This window comes from Calypte anna, chromosome 18, assembly GCF_003957555.1.
Source record: "Calypte anna isolate BGI_N300 chromosome 18, bCalAnn1_v1.p, whole genome shotgun sequence".
Classification (NCBI taxonomy): Eukaryota; Metazoa; Chordata; class Aves; order Apodiformes; family Trochilidae; genus Calypte; species Calypte anna.
Window position 1 is genome coordinate 6,840,415 of NC_044263.1, and position 27,943 is coordinate 6,868,357.

General features: G+C 39.7%; 2 protein-coding genes across 7 annotated transcripts; one reads left to right on the forward strand and one right to left on the reverse strand.

Moving 5' to 3' along the window:
• ANKRD40 (ankyrin repeat domain 40) lies at positions 1–6,755 on the reverse strand. Its single transcript, XM_030461790.1, has 5 exons — positions 6,470–6,755; positions 4,494–4,642; positions 2,334–2,807; positions 1,310–1,491; positions 1–271 (listed from the first exon to the last, which is right to left on the reverse strand). The coding sequence occupies exons 1-5, from the start codon at positions 6,646–6,648 to the stop codon at positions 131–133; spliced, it is 1,125 nt and encodes a 374-aa protein (XP_030317650.1). The 5' UTR covers positions 6,649–6,755; the 3' UTR covers positions 1–130.
• Positions 6,756–8,342: 1,587 nt separating this feature from the next.
• On the forward strand, positions 8,343–27,233 carry LUC7L3 (LUC7 like 3 pre-mRNA splicing factor). 6 transcript variants are annotated; one of them, XM_030461717.1, is made up of 13 exons: positions 8,417–8,619; positions 14,681–14,747; positions 15,589–15,628; positions 15,854–15,998; positions 16,732–16,806; positions 16,894–16,998; positions 18,803–18,964; positions 19,646–19,929; positions 20,058–20,215; positions 25,074–25,214; positions 25,320–25,425; positions 25,842–25,907; positions 26,755–27,232. In XM_030461717.1, exons 1-12 carry the CDS (start codon positions 8,521–8,523, stop codon positions 25,864–25,866), a joined length of 1,407 nt encoding a protein of 468 aa, XP_030317577.1. In that variant the 5' UTR covers positions 8,417–8,520; the 3' UTR covers positions 25,867–25,907; positions 26,755–27,232. The 6 variants fall into 6 exon arrangements, 5 of the variants coding, with proteins under 5 accessions (XP_008492698.1, XP_030317577.1, XP_030317578.1 ...); XM_030461719.1 differs by lacking the exon at positions 8,417–8,619 and adding an exon at positions 14,262–14,345 and having other exon boundaries at positions 26,755–27,233; XM_030461718.1 differs by lacking the exon at positions 25,842–25,907 and having other exon boundaries at positions 26,755–27,231.
• Positions 27,234–27,943: the final 710 nt, after the last annotated feature.

Here is a 27,943-nt window from a genome sequence, read left to right on the forward strand (position 1 = left end):
TGCATAACAACTTTAGTTTACTTCAAGGTTAACAAAATAGATTATTTTTTAACATCATTAGCCCTTACAGATATTGTATTTCAAATTTAATTTTAAAGTGAGAGATACAGATCTTTTATTCTTTAAACAATTAATATGTCAGTTCTGATGCCTTCTTGTTATAACCACTCCGTTCAGAAAGTGTCTGGGCTCTGAAAAGTAAGTTTTTGTCGCTTACTGTTACAACAAGCTCCAGTTCTTGGAAATCTTGTAGCCTTGCAACATCTTTGTCCTTTAAATAAATACAGTAAGTTGTTAGGTGATAAGCTGTCTGTATGTTTTGCAGAGGTAAGTTAAAACAATAGGCTCATGCTAACACAAGGGATGTTATGTATCCATAAATATGACCATTTATAAACTGGAAAGCAGCCATCCTCTTGCACCTGATGTATATTCTGGGATCCTATTCAACTATTTGCTTGAGTCTGTTTTCAGAGTCTGTCTTCATTCAGAAGGAATGCAATACTGATGGGTGAGCAAAAGTAATCAGAGGAATTAAATAGAAACAGGTCTGTGTCACCTCAAGGAACAGTAAGTGTCCTGAGGCCTTACCCAGAAAGCCTGAAGTAATTAAGCTGGAAATGAAAACAGTCCTTCCAGTAACAACTGAATCTGGCAAGTGACAGAATTGTTTATGTCTCTGTATTTTGTTTCTCTTTTTTTTTTTTTTTTTTTCACTTCTTGACTAACTATAAGTCATCTTCTAGACAGTGAAGATGCAGAATGCTGAACTGTATTAATCTAGTACTAATCAGATTAACTCCATGGCTGATGCCAACAATGCTCTAAAGGGATTTGAGAGAGAAAGAAAGAAAGGTCAGCAGTGAATCAGTAACACCAGACCAGCCAGGTCTGTTTCCTGTTTGCTGCACAAGGAAACATCACTGCAGTGAGAAGACAGTTCCATTTAGAGACCTGCACTCAATAATCATGAAACATTTTTCTGTTTTTTGAAAGGACTGCATACAGTCCTTACTGAAGTAGCAAAAGTCAGTACTGCAGGCCCTTGAAATGCTGATGACAGATCACAGTGGTGTGGTACTGCACTGAATTCAAGAATGTAGAGAAATCACATAATTAATTTGGCTCAACACCAGATGTTTAGGAAAGAAAATTATCAAGAAACATGAGAATTTTACCAAAAAAACAAACAAAAACCAAACAACTACCAAGTGCTGGAAGTAGAATGGGGGTTTTGGGGATTTCTTCTTAATGGTGACCTAGGAATCTTTTTTTAAAGTTACTGCAATTCAAAAGTTGGAGTTCTTACCTTTCTTAACATTGTATTTGGTAATTTTCTGATCTTCTGCACGTGCTCAGGGTTAACACCCAACTCATGGCAACTGACTCGGAGCAGTTCCTTATAGGTCAGTTCTTGTCTGTCCAGTTCAATTTCAATGAAGTCATTTTCTCTAAGATTAGGGTTTTGTATTCTAACTTTAAGCACCAGTTCTATTAGAAATAAAAAGGTACAGTAATAGGCAGATGCATAAAGGAATTGGAAAAGATATCTCTGTAACAGCTTCCAAACATTTTTTTGTTCTATTAACATTATATCATTTGTAACAACACAAGAATCCTCAGCGAACAGTTGGGTTTGTATGGCCACAGTTTTAGTTAGATTTTCATCAACCTTTGTGAAAAAATCACCACAAAGCTACACAGTGTGTATCTATGTACACATGAACCTCTGTGTGAATACTCCTTTTTCCATATTTAAGCTAATTTAAAGGCAGATTATATTGGTTATCAATTTCCTGATCAATTCAAGATTGATTTTGATCATCAGTTAACTTCCCATTACTAATTCATGGCATGAGAACACCTTTTATTTCAAGAATGAAATTCTGAACTGAAATTCCAGGTTTCCTTCTTCAGGCAGTGTATATTTACCTGCAGAAATGGCAGATCATCTCATAATTCACCTGAAGACTCATGTCTGCAGCTTGAGCCATGGGAGGTTCTCTCCTGAGCTCTCACTGGCTGCATACTCACATTCTGTATTTGAATCTTGGAGTATGCTATTTAGAGAATCAGATTACCCTGGTGTCTGTATGTTTTTATAGCATTTGAGACAAAGAGTAAATGCTTTAATCAGTATTTGAATAATGGTTCCAGCAGAAACAGGATATCTGCCTCTTTAATTCCCTTCAAATGTTTCCTGAATGCCAAAGCATGGAAACCTGCGGATCTGTAAGAAGTGCTGTAAATACCTGTAACCCTGATGAGTCTGTTTTCACTGTTCAAGATGACAGAAGTTCTAAGACAAAGTGAGAAGAGACTTTTACTGTTACCTTGCATATTAAGTGGAAAAGTTCCTGTGAAGAAAACTGGCTGGAATGTTGGTACTGGCCCCATACAGGAGCCATTCTCTTGCTGAGGTGCAGACTGACTAGATCCAGCTGGTGAAGAGGGACTTCTGCTCCAGGACACAGATCCCTGGTAAACTGGACCTCTCTGTAGGACAGGTTTGGAGTGTGGTTGTGCAGTGCACCCTCGGGGCACTGCTGGCTTGCCTGTGTTATCAGTCACCTGAGGAGCAGTGGTCCTGTGCTGTCCTGGTGCCTGTCTGGAAGTCCCAGCATCAGGTAAGGAAGAAGAGTTGGTATCTTGGGATTCTAAGTGTGAGATATTCCCATTCATGGAGGGATCTGGAATACTGTTACTCATGGTGTTATAGACATAAGGGAAAGGTGGGTTAGCCAGGTAATTAGGGATGATTGGCAGTTCTGAATCTTTCTTTAAGTCTGAGAATTCATCATCTTCCACTGTAAAAGAAACAAAAAATCATTTTCCAACACTGATTTGGGGAAGGGAGGAGGAAGAAGTATTGCTAATGCACTGTTACACTCTGAGGTTTCTTTTTTTTATTATTTTTTTTTAACTGGGGAGGGACTGGGATATTAAAAGCACCATAGAATAAAAGATGGATCAAGAAGCATGAAGCTTTTGTTTTTCAGAGTTAAGAGAACTGTGCTCAGGTGTTGCAATACAGTAAACACAACAGCAGAGTCTGAGTCCAGTAATTCTGGGAGTGTTATTTCCTTCTAAACACTGCAATACTTTTGGTTTGGTTTGTTTTAATCTGTAGCCAGCACAGTGAAACATGGTCACTGGTGGTTTATTGCTATCACCTTCATAATGTATAAGGCAATGGAAAACAAAAGGCAGTTATGTTGTTCAGTATTAAGGGAAGGTATAAAGAGAAAAGAACATGCAGTACTGGGAGAGCTGAATTATCAATTCAGCAGCTGGGAGACAATGAAAACAAAAACAGACAAGGGAATAGAGAGGGGAGGCAAGAGGTCATTAATCGACCACATTTCAAATTACTTCTCACCTCTAGCTGCAGAGCCTGCTCTGCTCCAGCAGTTACACAAAACACAATCAAAATGCTCTACCCATGTCCTTTAATGAGCTATTTCTTGGGGCTGCTAATTCTCTGTTTATTTCACAGAATGTCTAAGCTCCACAGAGCATTGGAAAAATTAGGTGCTGTTCACATAAAGGCTAATGCAAACTTGAGATTTTCTCCTGTTGCCCTTTTGCAAACAGGAAGCTGCATCTGTCTGTCACTGGTTTAATCGTGGCATCTTTCAAAACACAGTTTTTCTAATTTTGCAGCATTTAGAAAAAAGCTTGGCTGGCTAGATCTGGAATTTGTTGATAATGCTCTTTTCTTAACCTTTGATTTCTTCATCAAGTAAACTCTCTAGAAATCAAGCCAGAGTTACAACTAAAACCCCTAAGCAGTACCTTCAGGTGCAAAATAAAGAGTGGAGCATCTGTGCTTTAAACAGCCCTTTTACTGCACTCTCTGACAATGGCATCCTGGCCTGGATCAGAAGCAGCGTGGCCAGCAGGTCCAGGGAAGGGATTCTGCCCCTGTGCTCAGCTCTGGTGAGGCCACAGCTTGAGTCCTGTGTCCAGTTCTGGGCCCCTCAGTTCAGGAAGGAGATTGAGGTTCTGGAGCAGGTCCAAAGGAGGCAACCAGGCTGGTGAAGGGACTCGAGCAGATCCTATGAGGAAGGGCTGAGGGAGCTGGGGGTGTTCAGCCTGGAGAAGAGAAGGCTCAGGGGAGACCTCATCACTCTCTACAACTCCCTGAAAGGAGGTTGGAGCCAGGGGGGGGTTGGGCTCTTTTCCCAGGCAACTCTCAGCAAGACAAGAGGGCAGGGTCTTAAGTTGTGCCAGGGGAGGTTTAGGTTGGAGATGAGAAAGAATTTCTTTATGAAGAGGGTGATCAGCCATTGGAATGGGCTGCCCAGGGAAGTAGTGGATTCTCCATCCCTGGAGATATTTACAAAGAAACTGGATGTGGCACTCAGTGCCATGGGCTGGGAACTGCAGCTGTAGTGGACCAAGGGTTGGACTTGATGATCTCTGAGGTCCCTTCCAACACAGCCCATTCTATGAAATTCTATGAAATCCCATCCCATAGCCAGCAGGTTTACCTCCCAACATCTTCCTTATCTCTCTCTTTGATGTTAACTGGGCCGGGTGTTCTCCTTTCTTGGTCAGGATCTCCTTGTCAGCACCAGCGTGCAGCAGATAAGCCACCACTGGGGCGTGGTTCCGTTTGCATGCCCAGTGCAGACAAGTCCTGCACATGGAAAACATGAACACTGTTTGAAATCCTAAATTATGGCAGATTAATTTCCACCCATTCTTGCTGCCTGTGAGAAGAACAAGTTCCAGTGCATGTCTAATATAAAACAGGGTTTCACTGCAATCTTCCTTGGAAATGTACAGTGGTTTGGGGGCCTGCAGTGACACCTGCTGATGTAGTTTTCCCTTATTGTAATGCTCTTGTTTCTGAGTTACCATGGTAACTTGGAAACTAACAGTAGTATTTTTAAAGTTCAAGATGTTTTCAATGTGTCATTTGTTAGGCTACTAACTTTTCTGGAAAAATAAAAAGGCTTGTGTATGCTGTTTTAATCTTTGAAAGAGTAAGTTGTACTTCAAATATCTGTGTGTCTGTGAGCTAGTAGGGATACTTTTCTAGGATTCTATTTTTATTCCTTAATTCATGTTTATGTTTAAAATATGGTAAGCACACTTTGTAAGCACAGTTCTTTGCTCAGTTGCTACTCACTGTGCCAGCAATTCCTAAGCTGTCATCTCCAGACAACTTGATTTCTGCAGTCTGTTACTGCTGCACAGAAATAACTGCTTTTCTATTTTATTTATTATTTGCAGTTGCTGACCTAGAGAGGCAAAGTAAAGAAACATCCTAAAAGAGAATGAGCTTATGTAGTACTTAGCATTAGGGACTTAGTAGACAGATGATAACTCGCTGTGCAGTCTTGCCATTCTTCCCTATCCCAGTCTTTAGTGAAGTTTGATGTTTCTCTTGTTAACAAAACGCAGAAATTACTTCTAAATTTTTAACACAGAGTCTGAGACATGCTCCATGGAACTCAGACCAGGTTTGTTTAGTTTTTCTAGCAGCAAGGCTTCATTTAGGGCTGCAGTTAAAAATTAGCAGATTGTAGTTTAAAAAAATTATATTTTATGAAATTTCTTTATTAATGCAAGTTTAGATACAAACTCATTTTGATGACAAACAGCTGTTTGTCTTAGTAAGATAATTCAACTTCTTATTAATTATCTTCAATATCTACTTCTAATTTTGATCACCACAACTTGAACCTTTTCAAGTATCAAGTTGCAAGTATCCCACACTTCCCCAAGTTGCTGATTGCTGAAGTCTGGCTTCTTTCCTGATTTTATTCTTCCTCTTTTTAACTACAACTTTAAGCACAATACAGAACAGTATATACATGCTGAATCAAACCTCTGGAAAACGACTTCCAAAAGTGCCTGAGCATTCCCTATAAATCTTGTTTCAAATAACACTCTGTGTGTGCTCAAGTGTAGAGTCCCACTCTAGAAACGTTTATGAGAGGAAAGTCTCAGGTTTGATGTTGTCAGGTGGTATCTAAGATGTCAAAACCATGGCATTTATTTATATATATATTTACATATGCATGTGTGTATATATATATATATATACACATATATCACTGAAACAGCTGGCAAGTTCCCTGCTCAAAAAAGGAAGTGATTTAGGAGATAATAAAAAATATTTCTGGTTAGACACGAACACGTGTTGGCAAGGAAAGGTTTGTGTTCTTCGAGGTGCCAGCATGCCCTTCCAAGAAAATAAAGCAATACAAAGTAAGAATGCAGTGACTTGGAGAAGCAGCAAACTCTACAGCACCCAAGCAGGATGTGGGGTAAGGACACGTGTTTGTTATCATCAGCTGCATCCCCATCATTCTCTTTGTAAGAGAGCTATCTACCTTTGCCAGCGGATCGACCTGTTCACTCTAAATTCAAACTGATTGCTATTCCACGTGAAAAAGCGAACCCCGGGCAGCGCTAGCTCGGGGAAAGCCCGTGACAGCACCAGAAGCAGCCTTACCATCCGTTGACTTCGTTCTGGGAGTTGAGGCTGACCCCCAGCTCCACCAGCCGCTGCACCTCCTCCGCGTCCCCCAGCGCCGCCGCCTCTCGCAGCCACTCCTGCCGCTCCCGCTCGGCCGCCGCAGCCGCCATCTCGCCGCAGCCTCCGGCTGCCTCCAACCCGGGACGATCTTTCATCTCCCACACACCCACCGGGCCCGGAGAACGAGCGGAGGACGCAGCGCGGAAAGCGCCGGAGCTGCGGCCGCCGTCACCCCCGCAAGGCCCCGGACCGCGCTCCGCTGGGGGACTCTATTGCCAGTGACAACCCCGGCCCAGGCATCGGGTTCCGGCTCACAGCCTGCCCGGGACTGCCACCGACAACCGGCGGGTTCCTGGCACTCCTGAAGGCACCGGGGTATTATTTAATATTTATTTAATATACATACTTTTATAACGCACACTGCCTGCTGCTCTGGTAATTGTTCTTGCAAGCTAGGGAGTCGTGCAGCTAAGAAATTCTCATCATCTTTGAGCGTTCTCAGTGAATTCTGTTAATTCCTGAGTAAAAAAATAAAGATTAAAAAAAAAATAAATCAACATCTGTCTGCGAATCCACTGGAAATATTACAGGTAATTTGCATTTTCTGCTTTGAAAAGCTTGTTTTGGACTTTGTGGATTTGCACTGTTACAGGAGACGACTCTCTTACTGGTAACAAAAAAAGTAAAAATTTTACAACTATAAAAAATGAAAATAACAATTGCAAACTCCAACCTGTTAGCTATTTCTGCCCTGCTCTGTGTGGCTATGCTGGGCAAATGAGCAGTAGGTAGACCCCACTTGCATCTTTTTGCTTTCCTGATGGAATTGGAGCAAAATGAAAAAGCTGAAACTCCTCTGGTCCTGCCCCCGTTTCCTAAAGCCAACACCCACCCCCAAAACCCAAATTGTTGGATATTAATACTAAAAATTCATACAGGTTGTGTCGCGTTGATTTGTTACTCTCACCAGTGCTTTAAATCACTATAAAACTGCAAAGCTTGGAAGAACTCCGTGGTGCCTTCCAGCGTGGAGGTGTTGAGGCCACAACGGGCACCAGTGTTTGCGTGAGGTCTCTGAGCAAGGCAGCCCTGAGGCCTGGGGGTTTTACAGGATCAGCATGAATACTGACTTAGAGCTCTTCAGAAAAAAAAAAATTAAAAAGTTTATTTATTTTCCTGCACTTAAGATGCTCAAAATTATTTTGAGAAATCGGCAAAGCTGCTGCGTGACATTCGGTCAGGATGAGGCACGAGGTCACGCTTAGAAAGGAAACCCAAAAAAAAAAACCCAACAAACCAATAAAATGATTAGAAACTGGTTCCAACAGCAAAGTAAGTAAAGTAAGATTGAGGTTAGACCTGAGGGACATTATTCCCCCAAGGCATCACTGAGCTCCCTTAGGGAATCCCACTGCCGGAGGCACTCGGCAGGGCGGTAACTGCGCTCCAGGGATGGGTTCGGTGCCTTTGACCCCGCCGGGGAGCAGAGGGTCCTGTGATGGCCCCGGTCCTGCCTCCAGCCACCGTCTGCACTGCGAAGGCTCCGGGGGACGCACCCCAGCGCCATGACACCCCGCAGGGAGGGACACCGGCCCTGGCACCCTCACACCCAGCCGCGCACCTCTCAACCACCTCTGTGGCGTTACTGCCCGGTGCTGGCGGCCTCCTTAACGACTTCGCACCAGACGACCCCATCCCCGCTGCTAGAGGACCAAGCCTAGCTCCGTTATTCCCCGCCGCCACCTCAGCCTCGGCAGCCCCCGGCTGCGTGAGGTGCGGAGCGGCCGCCCCGGCCCGCGCTCCGCCAGGCGCCAGAGGCGGTTGAGAGGCGCGCGGTGCATTGTGGGCAGGGCGAGGAGCGGCGCCGCCATTTTGTCTCTGTCAGACTCAGCGGCGGCGCGGTCGGTCGGGGAGGAGAGGAAAGAAGAGGAGAGGCGGCGGTGTTTGGTTTTTTTTCGTTTGTTTTTTTTTGGGGGGGTTTTGTTTTGTTTTTTTTTGGCGAGGTGGGATTCGGCCAGGAGGACACGATGATATCGGCCGCCCAGCTCCTAGATGAGCTTATGGGCCGGGATAGAAACCTGGCCCCGGATGAGAAACGCAGCAACGTGCGGTGGGACCATGAGAGCGTGAGTGAAACGGAGCCGCCTCTCCCCTCCCTCCCTCCTTCCCATCCCCCGCGCAGGGCCGGGGTTTTGTCGTTAGCGAGACAGATTATCTACAGCTTCTTCTGGCCAGGGGACAGTAGCGGGGATGGTGGGTAGGGATGAGGTGCCTGCCATGGGGGGGTCCCTGGGCTTTGGTCCGGGTCAGGCCCTTGGTGCGGTGACGGAGGCTGCGGGGCTGCTGCATGGCGGCCGCGGGGCGGGCCAGGCCCGGGCTGTTGCGCGGGAACCTCGCTGAGCATTAAGACGAAGAGAAGGAACCGAGGGGCAGTGAAGGAGGAGGATCCCGCCATGGCAAGGCTGTGCGGGATGCCTTGCGCTGTTGTTTGGGCTGCAGGGTGGAGGGAGGCCTTGTGTTTGGGTTTGGGCGCATGGAGGTTGTGCTCGCCGTGGCGTGTTTTCCAGGCAGCGTCGATAAAGGGGAATAAGGAGTTTTCTGTGAGGCCTGTTGGTGGCTGAGATCTCCTGCAGGGAAAAAGAAAAATAAATAATGTCGAAGGGGCTGGGTACTGATAGTGGAATTCTGCTCCTCTGAGCAGAAGCCTGCTGGTTTGCATGAAGAGACATGAGACACATGTTAGTAGTTTGGAAGACAAATAACTCTGGATCTCTTCTTGAGTGCGTGGTATTGGAAAAGGAAGCAGAAGGGTACGGGCATAGTTAACGGTCTGGAGATTGTAGCACAAGGAAAAATCATAAGACTTTTGAAACCGAGGATTTTGCTAAGAGAAGATTGATTTCTTCTGCACTTCCTCAGTCCAGGGAGTTCCACAATCTTCTGGAGGGGAGTCTAACCTAAACACTACTGTTGTTTCATGGTACTTATGTGTATTTTGTTAATGTGGTGGTTTGTAAGTTTTCTGTAACAAATAGCTCAAGATTTTTTAAATTACTGTTTTGGAGTGGAGTTTCTCCCTTGGTATGGCTGAATTTTAATGAATAGTGACTTCAAGTGACATCCATTGTTGTCATAGGTTATGTCACCAAAAAAAAAAAAGGTAGAGGTCCTATATCTTGTTTCTTTGGGACACAGCTAAAATGCTGCTTTTTTTTTTTTTTTTATGATACAGATTTTGAGTTACAGTTTATTTTAAAAAGAAGTGTCACAGTTGCAGTAGCTTTATTATCTTTGTGATAAGAAGTTCTGTGGTTTAAGTTGCAAGAAGTTCCTCCCCCGGTCAGGATTTTCTTGGGATGTTGTTGAATTGGAGGGAGGAAGAAATTCTTGCTTTTGGTTGTTCTAAACTGCATCTGAATTACAGAGGTGAGAATTTCATGTTTTCAGGCAAGAGTAAAGTAATTCTAAAGATGCTTAATGCATGTTTTAATGTGTCTCAATGCATGTGATAAGGACAGGTACCTGTCTTGCCTCAGATTTTGAAAGTGCAGGGAACTCCTCCCTCCCTGCAGCCTGCTTGATAAATGCTGCTATATAGGTAAGCTGTCCATGTGAAGAGGAAATTATGAGTTAAGGAAATTTTCATTACTTTCTGAATGTCTTCCTAGACTTCTCTTATAAACCAAATGCCATTATTCAGAATAATTTTATTCTGAACTTTAAAATAATCTTTGAAAATACAAAGTAGACAGTTTGAGCTGTCTTGGTCCAGGCAGAATAGGTAAGGGACTTGATTTGGTTTATTTTTTAGGATGAGAAATTTTTATTTTTTTTGCATCTTTCTCTTCATTTGAGTTCATGTGAGTTCATCTTCAGATAAACACATTTTAAAATTATAGTCTGAAGAGGTTGACTGTAAGCATAGAAAACTGTTTCCAAGCTGTTGTTGGGTCTTGTTCTCTCCAGCCCTCTGACAATTTATTAAGTAGAAGAACTGTCCTGTCTCTTTAGGCCAGTGGGATATTTACAGGCTTAGGGCTGAGCCTTCAGTCTTGCAAGAAGTGCTGCTGTTTGCTCTTCTGCTTTGGTTTATGAAGGTTTTAGGACCATAACTAAACTCTCTGAAAGGAATGTTTTCTTAGATTCCTATAGTCAAGTGAAGAGTTCATAAAAATAAAATTACCACTGTTAAAACTTGTTCCAGTTTGACTTCCCCCATCACCTAAAGATAAAATTTGCAGTGCTGACGTGTTTAAAAGACAGGAAATACAGATAAGGCTCAAGTAGTAACATTAACTCATCTGCTTGACTGCTGTTTTGCTTTTCAGATGAAATGCATATGCTAATGTAATTTCTTGTAAAATTAAGACACACATCAACATGTAGCTCTGTCAATATAAGCATGTTATACTCCTAATAAAGTTTAGGATTTTGTGTATCACTTCATCAGTTTTATGTGTGGAGGATTATCAAAACCAAAGTTATCTCTCTTTTGTTTATAATTTGTAAATTGCACCTAGGTGGATATTAAAAACTATATGAAAGATGAAATGCAACACAGAATAGGAGGGGGTTGTTTTGAAGGTGTGGAAGCAGAGTGTGGTGATAGCTGGGTGTTTATTTTCAGTTCCAATGAAATATGTTGATAATGTAAAGCCTTTTGTAGAGCCTACGCTGTTTCTTTAAGACTTTGATGTGATGAAAGCCTTGAATCTTAAAAAAATTGAAGTTCCAGTTGTTTCAGTATCACAACACCTCCTTAGGTGATCAGTTTTGACATAAAGTCTTTTTTTATGCACAAGGAAGTTATTGGTGTCCTTTATTTTAGTGTTTCTGCTTCCTGTCATATCTGTAGACAAAGTATATTTCTGGAATAATAACTATTGATTCCCTCATTCTTGGTTTAATATGCCACCTGTATAAAACCAAGCTCATGTGGAAACAGCAATTGTGTAAGAGTTCTGAAGCTGTTGTGCAGTACAAGAAGGCCCAGTGCTGACTACCCAGGCTTTGTACAGGGCTTTGTGATGGTTCCTTCAAGGTAAATTCAGCAGCAGGATGGAGAACTGTTACGGACAAATGACTGTGAGCAATTCTTGCTGATAGGAAGGCAGTTTCTCAAGATGCAGGTTCTTTATTTAAAATATTATTTGATGGTATTAGCTAATTATGATGTGTTACGCTTTTTTTTTTTTTTTAGTTTCAAAGACCTACAGTGGTTTGCATCTAGATGGAATGCCAGAACTTAATTCTCCAGGGGATAAAACGGCCGGGACTAAAGTGCTACGTGTTTTAGAAGGGCATTAGTAATGGAAGGTTTCCTTGGGTTTGGGAGAAGGGCTTTCGTTTCTTTAGTTGTGGGTGGGTGGGCAGGCATTGGTCATGAAATGGCTAATGCATGTGAAGCTTAATAGTTTTTAGAAACTTAGCTGAATAAGGCAATTCTCTTGTTTTTCATGTAGAAGACACAATCTGCTGGGTTTTTACTAGGAATTGTCTGCCAAGGAGAATGTGCTTACATAATTGTTTATTACAGTCATACTGATCCCTCCTCAAGAAATTACTTACTGATGAAGAACATGTTAATACATAAGTATTAATGATAGAGAGCTTTATTTATACAGGAAAGCTTTTAATTGGTTCACAAACTCTGGAAGAGCTAGCCATTCTTACTGTCAGCTTAGTCAACTTTGAGGTAAAGGATGTTAATTTGAGATCAAGAAGCAGAAAGTTCTAGGTGTGTATCTGTATTTGTTCTAGTGCCTTCCCAAAGTGTGAGACCCTAAAGGTTTTGAGATGCAAGCTGTGGCTAATCCTGCTGCAATAGTTTTTCAGTAACATTCTTCTCTGTTACACCTTGGTACCCGAGTCATCAGAAGAATTTGGCAAAAGCGAGTAAGTTTGTTACCAGCATAGGCAGCTGCCTGTTGCTCAGTTTATGAACATACAAAATGTATTTCCATGTAATTTCTGACTTGTGCTAAGTGAAGCAGTCTGATAAGCCATGGATAAGTCAGGCCATTTGAAGCATATCACCTCTGTGTCAGTCCTTTAATGGCTCTGTAATGCTTCAGCCATTTCTTGGCCTTTTCTATTTTTACTCATCATTGATTACTTAAGACCAACCTTAAGTGCAGCTGATTGGCATCTACAGCCTTTAAAGGCAGATGTGCCACCAGGTGAAGACCTATGATACCTTTCAAGATTCTGCAACATTCTCTGAAGTGTTGTTTTTCTGCTAAAGGGCATGATCAAGTAGGTATGAGAGAGGGAGAAAATTGCTGCAGACACACTAGTCTGAACCACTTTAATGTATTTTCTGCAGGCTTCTTCTTAAGGGAAAATGTCAAGTAATTCCCTGGGTACAGAGAAAATCTACTGCAGCTTTTCAGTTTGTGAGACTTCTGTTGTTGCTTTTTTAATATATAAATAATAATTGCACTGTATGGTGTGTTCAGGCTGCCTATAAAATGGAGGAGAAAGAGAATGTAGAGAGAAATTACATTTCTGTTAACTGGTACAGGAGTTCATCCCAGAAACTGTTCTCTTTAAACAGCTTGATATTAAAAACAAGGGATCTTGCAGCTTCCAGAGAGCAGATTCTGCAATCAGATTTTGTCAATAAACTTTCTACTTCCTTCCTGAGAATAAAAGAAAAAGAAAAAAAAAAAAGTAAAAATAAACTCCAAAACATCTTGTGTGGTGTTATCTTTAACTGTTCTTGATAAATTGCTTCAGATGGGTGCCACAGTGTCCTAACCTGAGTCACAGGAGACGTATTCAAATTACAAAATAAGAGATTTTTGTTAATTTGTTTTTCATGTCCATGGTTTGTTAGTAGAAATCTTGATTGTTTTTCTGTGTAATCCCTGAAGCAGGCAGTACAGTTTTAACTTCAGTAGCCTGATTTGCAGTCTGGCAGTTAGCATGGAAAAATAAATCAGACTGCCCTAATTTGATCAGGTGGTATCACAGGCATTTCAGTGAGGTGTTGGTGTGGGGTAGGTTTTGAGTCTCTCTTCTCATCCCCCGTTTGTTAAAATACTTCAGATTCTATTTTAGGAGGTAATCTGTGGCAAACTTTTGCCCACAGTCTACGTGAGAGTATTAGAACTAGGCTGTAACACACAGTAGTAATTATTAGATTTGCCAAATATTAGAAACCAGTATAACATAAAAGAGATATTAGAAGAATGTCAAGGCTAGGTCTGGAATGACAAGTTATTTAATGGCAGTCACATCCAGGGGAAGAGTCTGTTGAAGAGTTAATTATTTGAGATTGCTTATTAAAGGTGAAAGTATTTGTTTTTATCTTTTTGGCTGTTCTGGTGAATAGGCAGGAAATAATTCTGTGTTACAAACTTCAAGAGCTGACCAACTTGATCAGCTAAGCCCATGCTCATGGGTGAGGGTGAATAATCTTTTTATCTAAAAGCTGGTTTTATGCTGTCATATTTACTGTCTAGCCTGATGGGTTGATTTTTCCTAAGTTTCTGGTGGTATTTCTGTGTTATCAAAAAGAACCTGACTTGATAATGAAAAATAGGCTGTGCAGAAAACAAAACAAACCCTTTTTTAGTTGGCAGGAAACCAGGTTAAAATGAATGTGTTCTCTGTCTTCCTCTAGAGGTATACAATGTCTCTCTGCATGTCATTCTCAAAGGAGGGATTATTTTTTTTTAGAAGCATTAGCATGGGGGGAGTTTTTGGATAGTTACCATACCTGATAAGTTTTTTAATTGACATCAGACTTCTCGAGACAGGACTTAATCTTTGAATGCTGATGGCTCCTGTTCTCCAAGCCAGTAGCATTGAAGAAATGGAGGCTAAATACAAAGTTGTTATAGACAAGGTAAGGGGAGCTTGCTCTCATGCTACCATGGCAGACATTCTGACCCCTTGTAGGTTTTCACAGTTCAGAAATTTCACAGTAACTTTTCTAGTGGTTGTATCTGACTTGACTCCTTTGGAAATGTCAAATACTATATTGTATTTACAAACAGGTGACATTTGCCCTTGATCTTAATTATTTAGCAGTAAAACTAAGGAATATCAGTACTGTAGTGGAAAGCAAGGTATTTGGTTAAGGGGATTTTTACACTGTATTTTAGAAAATAGAAGTGATTACGGAAAATTACGAATTCATGAGGGGAAAAAAATGATGCCTTTTTTTTATTTCTCTGTCAGGTTTGTAAATACTACCTTTGTGGGTTTTGTCCAGCTGAATTATTTACAAATACCCGTTCTGATTTAGGTAAGTCTATAATAACTTCTATTCTCTCATATGTAATTACAATTCAGCTTTTGTTTACAAACAATTGTTTTTTTTAGTGCCCTGTCAAAACACTTTGGAAATAGGTTTTTTATTTTAGAAGGACTGGCAGTGATATATAATGTTAAATTTTATTTTTGTGAGTCTGTATATTTAGCCTCTAAGTTAGAGAATGCTTAATTGTAATAGTTAAAGCTGAAGGCCATCTGTGTTCCTAGTAGCCTTCAAGTGAAGGTATGTACATTACATATAGTTTGGAGATAGTAACTAGGAAGAAAAAGCTTCTTGTCTTAGCATTAATTTCCAGATCTTTTGAACAGTTTTATAGGCAGGGGAGGGCGTAGAATTTTAACATTACTGCCTTCAATAACTCTGGCCAAATACCACTTAATTTTACTCTGAAGACCAACCTTTTAAGTAGCCACTTTTTTCTTACAAAGAACATTGTCTGGAGCTTAGAAAGTGCTTGTTGAAATTACCCTTTATAGGTAATTTTTGTTTTTTATGTTTTAGGGTCCCAGACATTTTAAGTTACTATTTTATTTGTTTAGTTTTACTGATCTTATCTGGAAACTCAGTTTTATATGAAGAATTTATGTCATTCATGATCTCCTTTGGTTTTATAATGAATACAGCATATTGGTGTTCTTTTTCTTTAATGTGTCTTTCAAACTCCCAAGCAAAGGAAGTGGAAAGAGAAGCATGAAAGTCCTTGGAAAGTGTTTATAGATCTGTTCAATCATGGTCCACAAACAAATGCTGATGGAATGTGAATACAGCATTTAGGAGTGCAGGGGTGAACTTTTTGTGTGGTCTTTTTTAGGTCCTTGTGAAAAAATTCATGATGAAAATCTACGGAAACAGTAAGTATGTTGGTTGCTATGTTAATGCAAATAGTGTTTCTAGTATGCTTGAAGGTTTTTGAAAACAACTTAACCCCAAGAAACTAATTGCTTTTTTATTTATGTAAACATTTACTTAAAAGTTTAATATTCTCTTACCTTGAGCAAGGTAACTGCAAGTTTTGTTGTTTCTTTTTCATGTGTTATGCAGTGATGTGAGCTTTTAACTTTAAAATATTTTATCAGGTATGAGAAGAGCTCTCGTTTTATGAAAGTGGGATATGAAAGAGACTTCTTACGCTATTTGCAAAGCTTGCTTGCAGAGGTAGAACGCAGGATTCGAAGAGGCCATGCTCGTTTGGCACTGTCACAGAATCAACAGTCTTCTGGGGTGAGTCTGGAAGACTCTTCTAGGAATTTCTCTTCTAGATACTATCTTCAGGGATTTTGGTCTCCTGAAGGATTTGGAGCAGTAGCTCTGGCCTGTGCTCTGGGAGTTTCCTGACTGCTAGGGCAGCCTTGCTTCCTTTTGCTGCCCTATTTAATTGTTCTGTGCAAAGTCCAGTTGCTTCAGAAGGAGCTGTGACAGTAACCAGTCAAGAAAACTTAATGACTGTGGAGTAGATCAAAGGTTGTGGGAGAAGCAGAATTAAGTCTGTTCCAGCAGCCTACAGAGAGGAAAATACTAACAAAATACATTTTGGGTGAAGTGAGATTCTTTTTCACATTTATGCTCAGAATCAAAATTTCAGAGCCCATGGAACTTCTAAGTCATACTTGAGCGTCTCCAAAGATATGTAATAGCTGTGTGGCAGCTTCAGAGTTTAAATTTAGGACTTTAATTCAGGAGACTTACCTTTTATGGGCCAGAGCCTTGAATGTTTTTGTTGATTTAGGAGGAATTAATGTGAACTTGCTTCACTCAGCAAGAGTGAAGTAAGCAGTGTTGGGAATTTGATGTTAGTCCAGACTCCTATTAGTAGGCGTCCATGGGAGGGGAGAGGCAGGAGGAGGATATTCTTGAAGTGTCTCTGGAATATGGGAAGACATACATTTATGTATTTAGAAGTTGTTTTTACTAGAACAAAACCAATTTAAAAAAACCTACGTGTACTCTTTGGCAGGGAGCAGGACCTACTGGGAAAAATGAAGAGAAGATTCAGGTGTTAACTGACAAAATTGATGTACTTCTACAACAGGTGATGATATTTTACCCCCTGTAAGAAAGATCTCTTTCTTTTTTACTTGATTGAAAATTATAGGTGAATTCTTTTATTATGCTTTAGATTGAAGAACTAGGTTCAGAAGGGAAGGTGGAAGAGGCACAAGGAATGATGAAACTTGTGGAGCAGTTGAAGGAAGAGAGAGAGCTGCTGAGGTCCACAACTTCAGTAAGTAATATGTCTGTAGTTCAGTCAGACTTAAAAATTTGGTACAAAAGTACATTATTAATAATAACCTTGCATTGAGGGCACACAAGTTCTATGCCAAATTTATTAGACAGTAAATTGTCAGTTAAATGTGTTAATCCAATGTGGTTTTTAGCATGCTACCTTGAGAGTGGTTTCATGCCCACAAATTATGAAATTGCTTACACAGTAGTTCTGGAGGTGAGGTTGCATCTTGCTCCAGCTCAGGTCTCAGTTAAGTTGTGCCATGGAGCTTCTACAATTCTATTTCACTGGACTACCAATCTGTGTTAAGAGACTTGAAGAGCTGCAGAAGCCAGAGGTGTAATGTGTTAAGTAGCAAGTTCCTGTAAAACGAAAGGAGCTTATGTTTAAAAATTGTATTTTGGGAATTAATAACATGCTCAAATTGTGTATTCCTGTGTCTTTTTTTTTTTTTTTTTTTCAGGCTATTAAAGGTTGTATGCAACAATGTTTATGTCCATATTGTATGAGTCATGAACATTGCACAGGAATAATCACTTGGGTTTATGTTGAAATTTCAGTCTTTTTGTCTGTTTGAAGCAGTGAATTAATTTCACCACCATCTTTTTGTAAATATAAGCCTGACATTCCTTTTTGTATTTCTCCATGTGACATTCTAGGCTTTTCATTCCTTACTCTGTCCTTATATATCCATGCTTATTCTGTAGCTCCAGACATTTTGGTTGATGCCAAAGAAATCATCTTAGGAGAAATTTGATTTTTATTTTCCTTAATTCTGAGACTGCAGGGAGGCTGCTGTGGCTTTGTGCATATGTCACGGTTTAACACTGGCCCGGCAATTAAACCGAATAACAGACGCTCTCTATTAATGTCTCCTCCTTGATAAAGAAAGAAGAGAGAATAAGGGAGAGAGGCTGATGGGTTGGAAACTAAACTACACAACTTTAATGAAACAGTAATGATAAATAGGAAAAATTACTAAATATATACAGATATACAGGAAAATGGAAACCACATTCCTCCCCCTTTTCCCCAGTAACTCTCACGTCACCACCGAGGCTGCAGGGCAGCCCTGGGAAAGTCCAGGCTGGACTCCTGGAGTCGGCAGCAGTCAGGAACTGGAGGCAGGAACACACAGATATGGGCTGGCACTGATCAGGAGCACAGACAGACGAACGGATGGGATCCTTCCAGGATGCTGGGTGAAGGAAGGGAAGCAGGAAAGGCAGGAAATCTGGAAATCCAGAAGTCTGGCTTGGCCCTCGTGATCCCTCAGATTTATACTGAGTGTGACGTGTATGGGATGGAATACTCTGTTTGGTCAATTCTGGCATCTATCTGGTCTGTCCCCAAAGGAGGGCTCAGGTGGGACCTCTTTATCCTTCTGGACGGTAAAATGTTTTCCTCAGAGCTGAGCAGTGTCCTTGGCTCTGCACACCGGTCTCTAGCAGTAACTATAAACATCAAGTGTTATCAATCCTAGAAGCACACACTGTCTGAGAAACTTGCTGTTAACTTCAGCAAGTGCAACTACTTAAAGAGACTCAGCTAAAAGCAAAAGTACAAGACAGAAAATCACCTTTATCCTGGCCCAAACCAGGACAGCATATTAATCCTTTGCAGTGGGGACTAAGGTTCAGTTTGTGTGTTTGCTAATTGACTCCTAGGGCTTACAAGGGATGGGATGTAGCCTGTCTGTTCCCTGTTCATCCTAGTTGGTGCCATGTTCCAAAGACAGAGCTTGCTGGCTTCTGGCTAAAACTTTGGTTTTTCTTTATCAAGTATTTTTTTCTTTTTGCAGACAATTGAGAGCTTTGCAGCCCAAGAAAAGCAAATGGAAGTTTGTGAAGTTTGTGGAGCCTTTTTAATTGTAGGAGATGCACAATCCAGGGTAGATGACCACTTGATGGGAAAGCAGCACATGGGTTATGCCAAAATAAAAGCTACTGTAGAAGATTTAAAAGTAAGCATCTCTTCAGTTACTAAACATACAAAAATTGTTTGAAGGTTTCCTCTGGTAAACTGAAGCCTGTCCAGAGGACTTTTCTCAAGTGGGTGAAATACTCTAAAGATGATGGAATTGTTTACTTTGGAAGGGACCTTTGAAAGTCATCTAGTCTGACCCCTCTGCAGTGACCAGGGACATCTTCCAGCCAGATCAGCTTGCTCAGAGCCCCATCCAGTCTGACCTTGAATGTTTTCAGGGATGGGACATCTACCACCTCTGGGCAACCTGGGCAAGTGTTTCACCACCCTCCTGAAAAAAAACCAATTCTTCCTTATATTCAGTCTGAATGTAACTTCAGAAGGTGATCTATAAAAATCAAAATCTTACTGCATGCTTGGCAGTGTGCTTGCTCTGACATTCTGTGTCATGTGGTGACACTAGATGAAAGCAAAGATCTAAAATTCACGCAGTAATTTTTTATGTTGATTTTAAAAAACTGCTGTGTGGTCTGAGTCCTTGTGGGAATGACAAGCAAAGAAGTTCTGCAACACAAAGGATTTGTTTCAGTGATTTTAGAAAGTACTTCTATGTTGGCTGTCCTTTGGAAGACAAAATCTGCTTCCTCAGAACATACAGATTAAGTTATATTGAATGATTTATCCCGAATTAATTTATTTCTGTTAACTGTTTTAAAAGGAAAAGTTACGAAAAAGAACAGAAGAACCTGACCGTGATGAAAGGTTAAAAAAAGAGAAGCTAGAACGAGAAGAGAGAGAGAAAGAGAGAGAACGGGAAAGAGAGGAGAGGGAAAGGAAGAGACGACGTGAAGAGGAAGAAAAGGAAAAAGAGAGGGCTCGTGATAGAGAGAGACGTAAAAGGAGTCGTTCACGGAGCAGACATTCAAGCAGAACCTCTGACAGAAGATGCAGCCGTTCACGAGACCACAAAAGATCAAGAAGCCGAGAAAGAAGGCGAAGCAGGTACGTGTGTGTCTGTGTGTGTGTTTAAGTACATTTTTTGTAAAGTGCTACTGGTTAGCTGTTGTATCTTCTGAGCTAGAAAATACCAGCTGCCATTTACATTTTTGACATTCTCTCTGAACATTCAGGAGCCGTGACCGAAGAAGAAGCAGAAGTCATGATAGATCAGAGAGGAAACATAGGTCTCGCAGCAGGGACAGGAGACGATCAAAAAGCCGGGATCGAAAATCCTACAAGCACAGAAGCAAAAGCAGAGAGAGAGAAGACAGGAAGTCCAAAGAAAAAGGTATGTTTGGGTGAAGACTTGAGTTCCTATCAAGTTCTAAAACTAATCTTTCCATCAGGTCTCAAAAGCTCTTAGTCTTGCAGTGAGTGATTGAGAGTTCTTAGCACCGAATCAGATCTTCTAAGCTATATATGTTGTTTTTAACCAATTTGAAGCATTTTGTTCATTCCAGTTAATTTCACCTGCGTGCATGTGTACGCCCCAGCGTTCACTTCTCATCTGGTACAGCAGTTAAAAGCTTACCACTTTGTCTGCAAATTAAGTGTGCAAAGATTTTGATGTTTTTAAGAATTGTTTACTGTTATCTATAGAAAAACATATGCCTGTAATCAGATTTTCATAAGAGTGAATATTTTTTTTCCTACTGTTAGGAGATGTTTCTGTAATTACTCTTTGCTGATATGTGTTTTGTAGAAGATTGACAGCTTCACCTGTACCATCTATGACTTCTCTACACTACCATGTTTCCTTTATTTTCCTCTAGCAATGCTTTTAAATATTTTTCTAATCTATGAATGCAGTCCCAGATAAATCTTGTAGAATTTTCTGCAATGCTCTAAATTATATTTCATGTCGTCTCCTCAACCTCCTACTTGTCTCCCTCATCCTTCCCCTTTGTTGTTCTGTTGTTGGTTTTGGCTTGTGTTTTCTGTTTGTTTGTTTTTTTTCTTTTAATGAAGAGAGATTTGGCTTTGTCAGTAATCAGGTGAGTCTTAAAGGAATGCTGTATTTAGTCCTTGGAATGCTTTAATAGCAGTACAACAGCATTGATGATGACTCACAGCTTCATCAAAGACTTTGCCTTTAAGTAGGATTAAAGAGCTACAGAGAAAACACTACAGATTCACATTCTGTGGAAGGACACTAATTCACTGTTACTGCTAAATTTCCCACTGTATAAAGTCTTTTGAAACTTCTGGTGGAATGTAATAATAACTAACTTTGAGCCTAAACAACTGGCTCATTTGGGGTGCTGGCTAATGTCCAGTCTGAAACAGCCACCCCACTTTGTTATTAGAGCTTCCCAGCAGTAATGGATGAAACAATTCTGATACATTTCTAAGATACTTTTCTGGAATGAAAGGTACTATGTGCATGTTTCTGGATTGCATGGGCTTGTTTGCCCTACCCTTACTTTTCCATATTTATCCAGTTCGTTCCCAAAATGTTGGTAATGCTTTGTGTCTTTTTTTTCCTGCCTGACCAGTTAATTTATTCTGGTTTGTACCACAGTGCATCTTTAGTATTGGTTTGTGTCTCATTTTGCTTTTCCCTTTATAAGCAAGTGGGTTTTGCTGCTTGCTCATTGGCAGTGGAACTGATGCGTAGCATTTAAACTCAGATTCATTTTGTATTTTAGCCTGTATCTGTCCATGTGTTACTTTATTCCTACCTGATTCTGTGCCTTGTTTTGCCTATTTTATGAGCAGATTTCTGGCACTTGGTCAAGAATGTCCTATTTGGTATTCTGTGTGTCTCTGTGCATATAAGTAATTGTGTTATTTATTCAAATTTGGTCTGTTTATTTAGCTTAATGGCTTTTCAGTTCTTCCCCTAATCCTTCCATAAATAGAGGAGCTAGCAAACTTTCTTCAGCATCTCAATATTTTTAGTTTCAACTTGACTGATTTCCCTGCTGTCCGTTTTATTTGCTGCTTGCTACTTTCTTCCCCCAGAGAACAATGAGGTGATGCTATGAGCTGTGATGAAAATTCCGCCTGGGAAAATCAATACAGTTTGACTGTGTAATCATAACATATGTAGAAACACAAATAAGCCTTAGAGCAGGACTGCAATGCTGAAGAAGTTTGTGGTTTTCCCTTTGTTGGGAAAATCTTTAATTAAAAAGAGGGTAAAAAACCAAGCCAGTAGTATTTAGCAAACAAGCACTGAGTTGCCATGATCAGTCTGTAAACACCAATGCATCCTCACATTTGTAGTGAGGCATTTTAGGTATAGTTAAAGCAGAGCACTTCAGAGGTTCCTATATCTGAAGTGTGTGGCTGGCTACCTGCTCTACTGTTTTCATGGAAAGTAGTAATGTAGAAGTTAAAATTTGCATTATTTACTGCTCCATTTGGTTTAATGGCTTCAGAATCTAATTGTTTTTATATCCAACATTGATCTGCAAGTATAAAAAAAGACAGCCATAGAGTCTGGCTGCAGCTGCTCATGGTAGAGCCTTTCATCTTGAAATCTCAAACTGCTTAATAAACATGAATCCTAACAGGAAAAAATAGCAAGGGGCAGTTGCCTAAAAATCACTTACTAAAATTAGTACCATACTTTTAAAATTCAGAAGTCTTGGCCTCTTGTTCATTAAAATGCCACGGAATACATCAGCCTTTAAGATTGTAAAGAACAAGTGTAATATAAAAACAGAGGCAATTTCTGACTTGCATTTTGTGAACAGGGGCACATTTGGTAAAGGAGGGAGCCTGCCAGCCATAAATACCAGCTGAGCCTTAGCTTAATATAAACCAGCAGAACACGACTGCTCTTCTTCAAGTAAATTAGCTTCAGAGTAGGTAGAATAAATAGGAGTTTTTTTTAAGAAAAGGGAAATGTGTTCTGCGAGTATCTTCACTTTACAGATGGTTAATACTGGAACTTAGCTCTTTTCCTTCCTTAATCTGGATTCACATACTTATATTAAAATAATTATATTGGTGATTGTGTTTTCATGTTAATGACTACACCTCAGCAAATACTGTCAGAACACCCAAACCCTCAGTAATACTGAATTTTATGTTTGTATGATTTTTGCATTCTCTTAAACAGTAAAGCCATACATGTTATCTTGGTAAGAATTCTCACAAAACACACCTCAGTTGCCCACACAAACTCAATCAGGAAAATGTGCATGTGTGGAATCAGGAAGCAAAGTCACAATTATGTGATTATACCTAATAGATCACAGTTGAAATAATATACACAGTTTCAAGAGCAAACTAATCATATATGTGCTTTTAAAGCAAGAAATCCTACTGATTGAAAATACAGTGGAGAAATTTAACTGCTTGCAGATATTCCAGGAGTTCAGAGCAGTTCAGTTGTTGGACTATTTGCTGAATACACTTTTAGTTCTGCTTAAAGTTTCTAGAAGAGTTCCATCTTTCATACCGCAGTTTAATAGTAGTTTTGTTAACCTTAAACCAAATGATCCTCCCTGACCAAATTGAAGAACCAAACAAGACAGAACAAAACCCTGCACACTGCACATCCATAGGGCTATTAAGATCTACCATATCTACATAGGACAGAAGATAAGATTATTGGACTGACTACTAGTCCTCTGCGGGGAAACAAGACTACTATTCCTCAATGGATCTACGTGTGCATCGGAGATACCTATAAGACACAAAAAGAAGACTTTTTAACAAGGTTAGTTAGAGTGCAATCTACCTGCGGAGTTGCAAAACCGAGGGCAGACAGATACAACATTACCAGTTCTTCAGTTAGCTTTTTGACATCTCTCTGTGCTTTCTTCAAGCACCCTGCACTGGATGTGCTGCTTCAGGTGAAACCCGAGTAGCAGTGTTCATTAGGCAGTTGCCCTCGTTTCTGTGTGGGGGCTTTTTCCCTCCCTTTGGTGGTCTGTTTTAAAACAAAAGTTGGGATGGTGCTTCTCTTTTAAAGCTTAATTTCTTGTCTTTTGGAATATAGAAGTGTCTTATGCCAGTCTAGGTGATACTGTCTAAAATAGATTTTTCAGAGTGTTTGGTCTGTGTGCTCCTGTGTTGGGGTTTTTTTATATACATATATATATATTTATATTATTTATTTTAATTGCCCGGATAGCAGGGAATAATCAGAAAAAAGAGCATGAATGTTGTTCTGTATGATGACATCTGAGAGGTTGGTTTTTCAGATTATTTTTTTCTCTCCAAAGTGTCTTTATTGATCAAAGGTTGAATATTATGGTGTGAAATAACAGAGAAAGAATCAATGCTTTTATTAAATTTGCAAATACTGAATTTACAGATGAGGCATGCAGCTCTAATATAGAATGTTTTTCTTCTGGAAAAATTTTTATTTCTGGCTTCCTTCCTTCTTTGAAGATTATTCAGGAAAAGATGAGTTTTTCAGCAGTCTAGTGAACTCTCCAGTCAGCTTTCCAATTCATGGTGAAATTGTGGGGCTCATCCCATCTTGCTGTTCCTTTGCCTTTGGAAAATAGTGCTTTATATATATATCTTCCAAACTGTCTCCCCAAGCCTTTTTAATGAGTGGATTATGAATCACTGCAGGTTTTATAAAATTAGGAATAATGTTGACAAGTGTGCAGCTTCTGTGACATACTGTACAGTAAAGTCAATTTTTGTGATCTCTGCCTTCAAAGCTAGTCATGCTTGATATTTGTTGGCTTGCTAATTTTTTTAATTGGCATGTATTAATTTCTTTGGTAATGCACTGATGCATTGTCCCATCAGTCCTTTCTGATTGTTTTTTGAAGAATCATGTTTAATGAGAGTTGCAAACCAGAGTGCTGTATGCATCACAAGTTAAAACATGGGGACAAAAAGAGCCCAATGATAAGTAAGGAAGCCATGCACCATAATTACACATTTACCTTACTTCTTGACTGCCCCTTTCCCTTTGAACTGTGTATTTCACCAGACAGCTGAGTAACTGCCTCTTTTAGATTTGTCCTTTCTCTTCCCCACCATGTACTGTCCCCTTTGACCTTTTTTTTTGTACCCTCTCTGTTCCAGCATGGTAGTCTGAAGCCTATTTCTTAACTTTGAGTATTAATACTATAGAAAGTAATATCCCATTTTGTATGCAATGTATATCTCACGTGTGCAATGTTTGTTTTTACTTTGAAATCCATGGTCAATGTCTTCTTTCATGGCAGAAAAGAGGGGATCTGATGATAAAAAAAGTAGTGTGAAGTCCAGTAGTCGAGAAAAACAGAGTGAAGACACAAATACAGACTCGAAGGAGAGTGATACTAAGAATGAGGTCAATGGGACCAATGAAGACATTAAATCTGAAGGTGACACTCAGTCCAATTAAAACTGATCTGATTTGACCTCAGATCAGACAGAGGTAAGTGCATTATTTCAAACTTTGATTAGGGCTTTTTGTTACTGTTTAACAGTGCAGCGTAAGTATGCACAGATGAAGATGGAACTAAGCCAAGTAAGAAGACATACTAAAGCACCTTCTGAAGGAAAAGACAGTGTAGTCCTGCAAAACATTTTGAGGTACATTGTTTTGTCTCAGCTATTTTGTAGCAGACTCGTGCCCCCATTAGTGTGCCTCTTTGGGACATATTTGTAATATAGCCACCATAGAAAAATTAATTATCCTTTTTTATTTTTAGGGATTTTGTTATCGTTTTTTTAAAAAGTTGAACTGTTTTTGTATTTAAGTCCATATTGTGTTGGTTCATCAGCAGAAACTTTTGCTTTAATACTTAATATTTGAGGCACATGTTGGACTACTTTTGTTTTCATATAAACTGCTAGTATTTCTTTGTCAAGGATGTTTCTAGTTTTTTTTTGCTTTATTGCCTTGCATTCTAATGCAGTTTGTTCTGTAACTCGAGAGCCAGTAGCATTGGATTGATGGAAGTGTAGGGTTTATGAATTATTGCAGCTGACTACCATACCTCACACAGCGTTGGTGTTGTGAGCGGCCCATGAAAAGCCAAATTAAAAATCAAGGATTCAGTCAAACTAAGCAGGTACTCATGCCAGGTACTCCTTTCTCTACCCACATCCATGTTTGAATGCTGTTGCCTGTAATCTTTAAGCTTACTGTTGTGTTTTTGATTTTCAAGATAGTGAAAAGGACTTTTTTGTGTATTGTGTGAATACTGTACATCTGATGTTAACAGAATGGAATTTTCTTTCAACTGTATGTAGGGATGCAGTGCTGCCCAGAATTAGATATCTTTAAAGAGTTTAAAATGCAATAAACACTACATAATAATCGCCTTGTTACTTTCAATGCAATTCAAGTCTTTAAGAGGTATGTGTTTAATATTTCCTACTGTGTAGGAGAATTTGCAGTCAGCCATAATACAGAGGAGTGGAATGGCTGGTAACAGGCTTCTAAGGCAAATGTAAATAAAAAGACAGAGGCCACCAGATAATTACAGTGTTCATGGCAAGAATGTGTGCTGAAAAGCTGTTGGAAATGAAAACAGCTAAACAATAGGAAGTACAAATACTGTATTTAGAGGAAAACTTGGAAGGTTTTTCCCCACTCTTGACATAGCTTTCTTACAGAAGGTTTTTAGTTGTATTCCTGAAATAAGGAACTAACAATGGAGAGTACAGCTGATAAATAAGCTTCTTGCAACATAAGTTGTTATTGTAGTCATTATTTAAGCTAGGAACTCTTTAAACATTTAATGTTGATTATTAAACCATTAATGCTACATTATTGCTTCTAAAGTCAGTCATGTTCAGTGTTGACATTTGTAGAGTTAAGATGACAGCTAACAACTGGGCCAGTGTATAGAAATGACAAACTAAATGCTCTTAATGCTGTCTAATTGTCTGTTTTCCCAAAATTTTGCATTATAGGACTACTACATGAAGAGTCTGCGAAGACAGCGGAAGAGAGCTTAAACTGAAGATCTGCTTTAAAATGAGGTGAAAGAAAGCTGTAGTGGCGTAGAAAAATATAAAGTTGAGTTAGAAATTTTTTTTTTTTATAAAATTTAATTCAGGACTGGTGTTTTCCTCCCAGAGTTCAGAAAGATGTGTTGATAATAGCACATATGCTACTGAGAATATTAAGTCCTGTATCCTTTTTTTCTTTAAGACTTTTTAAGAAACAAACATAACCTGAACACATGGCTTGCTCAGTGTTTAATTGCGAGTTTTCATTCTTGGACTTTAAAACACAAGAATAAATGTTTAGTATTTGTGTGAATCGAACTAAAATGAATCCCATTTTTACAACTAAGCTATTCCTAGCTTCTTGATATCCGAGAAATGGAAATAAAGTATCTTTGAATTTCTGTTACAGATTTGATTGTCTCTGTCATTGAACGTTTAATATTAAATAAGTTTCTTTCCTAATAAATCTACTCATGTCTTCAAGCTTAGTCCATTAATTTGGATGCTTAGTTATTCTGTGGTGTTTGTGGGTTTGGCTTTTTTTGTTGCCATCAATCAGTATTTCATTTCAGGCTTATTTTTTCAGCAGTCAAATGACTGTTGGAGTTTGTGTTCCTTAAAATGTGCAGCTTAAGCTGCAGTTAGTTAAGAAATTACAGAAATCTTGCAATAAGAATGGAGGCTTTAAGCCTTTAGAAAAGCAGTCAGGCTTGTACAGCATTGCTGAGGTTGGCCATTAGACTGCCTTGTATTTGCACTGTAGGATCAGTTTGGAACATCATTTAACAACTGTATGCAGTTGGTAAGCATGCACAGCCTGTGTTACAAGGGAAGAGAGACAAGCCTTATGCTTTCTGGTGAAGCGGTAGTGTAGAGAGAATTGTTCTTGTTGGAAGAAACTTCAGTGTGCATTACTCAGCTGCAGAGACAACGATGTGTCTGTGAAGCATTGAATTAAATTTTTTTTTAAAAAAAAAAAAGGCATTAACCTTCATATTAGTATTGATGAATTGACCACACACATAACTGAAGTCATGTTCAGCAAAGCACTCTTGTAACTTGGTCCTTCTAATCTTGGTGTGCCTTGTATCTTCTGTTAGTGCAGGTACCTTCAGGAAAGGACCCAGGTGTTGGTCCCTCTGGTGAAATG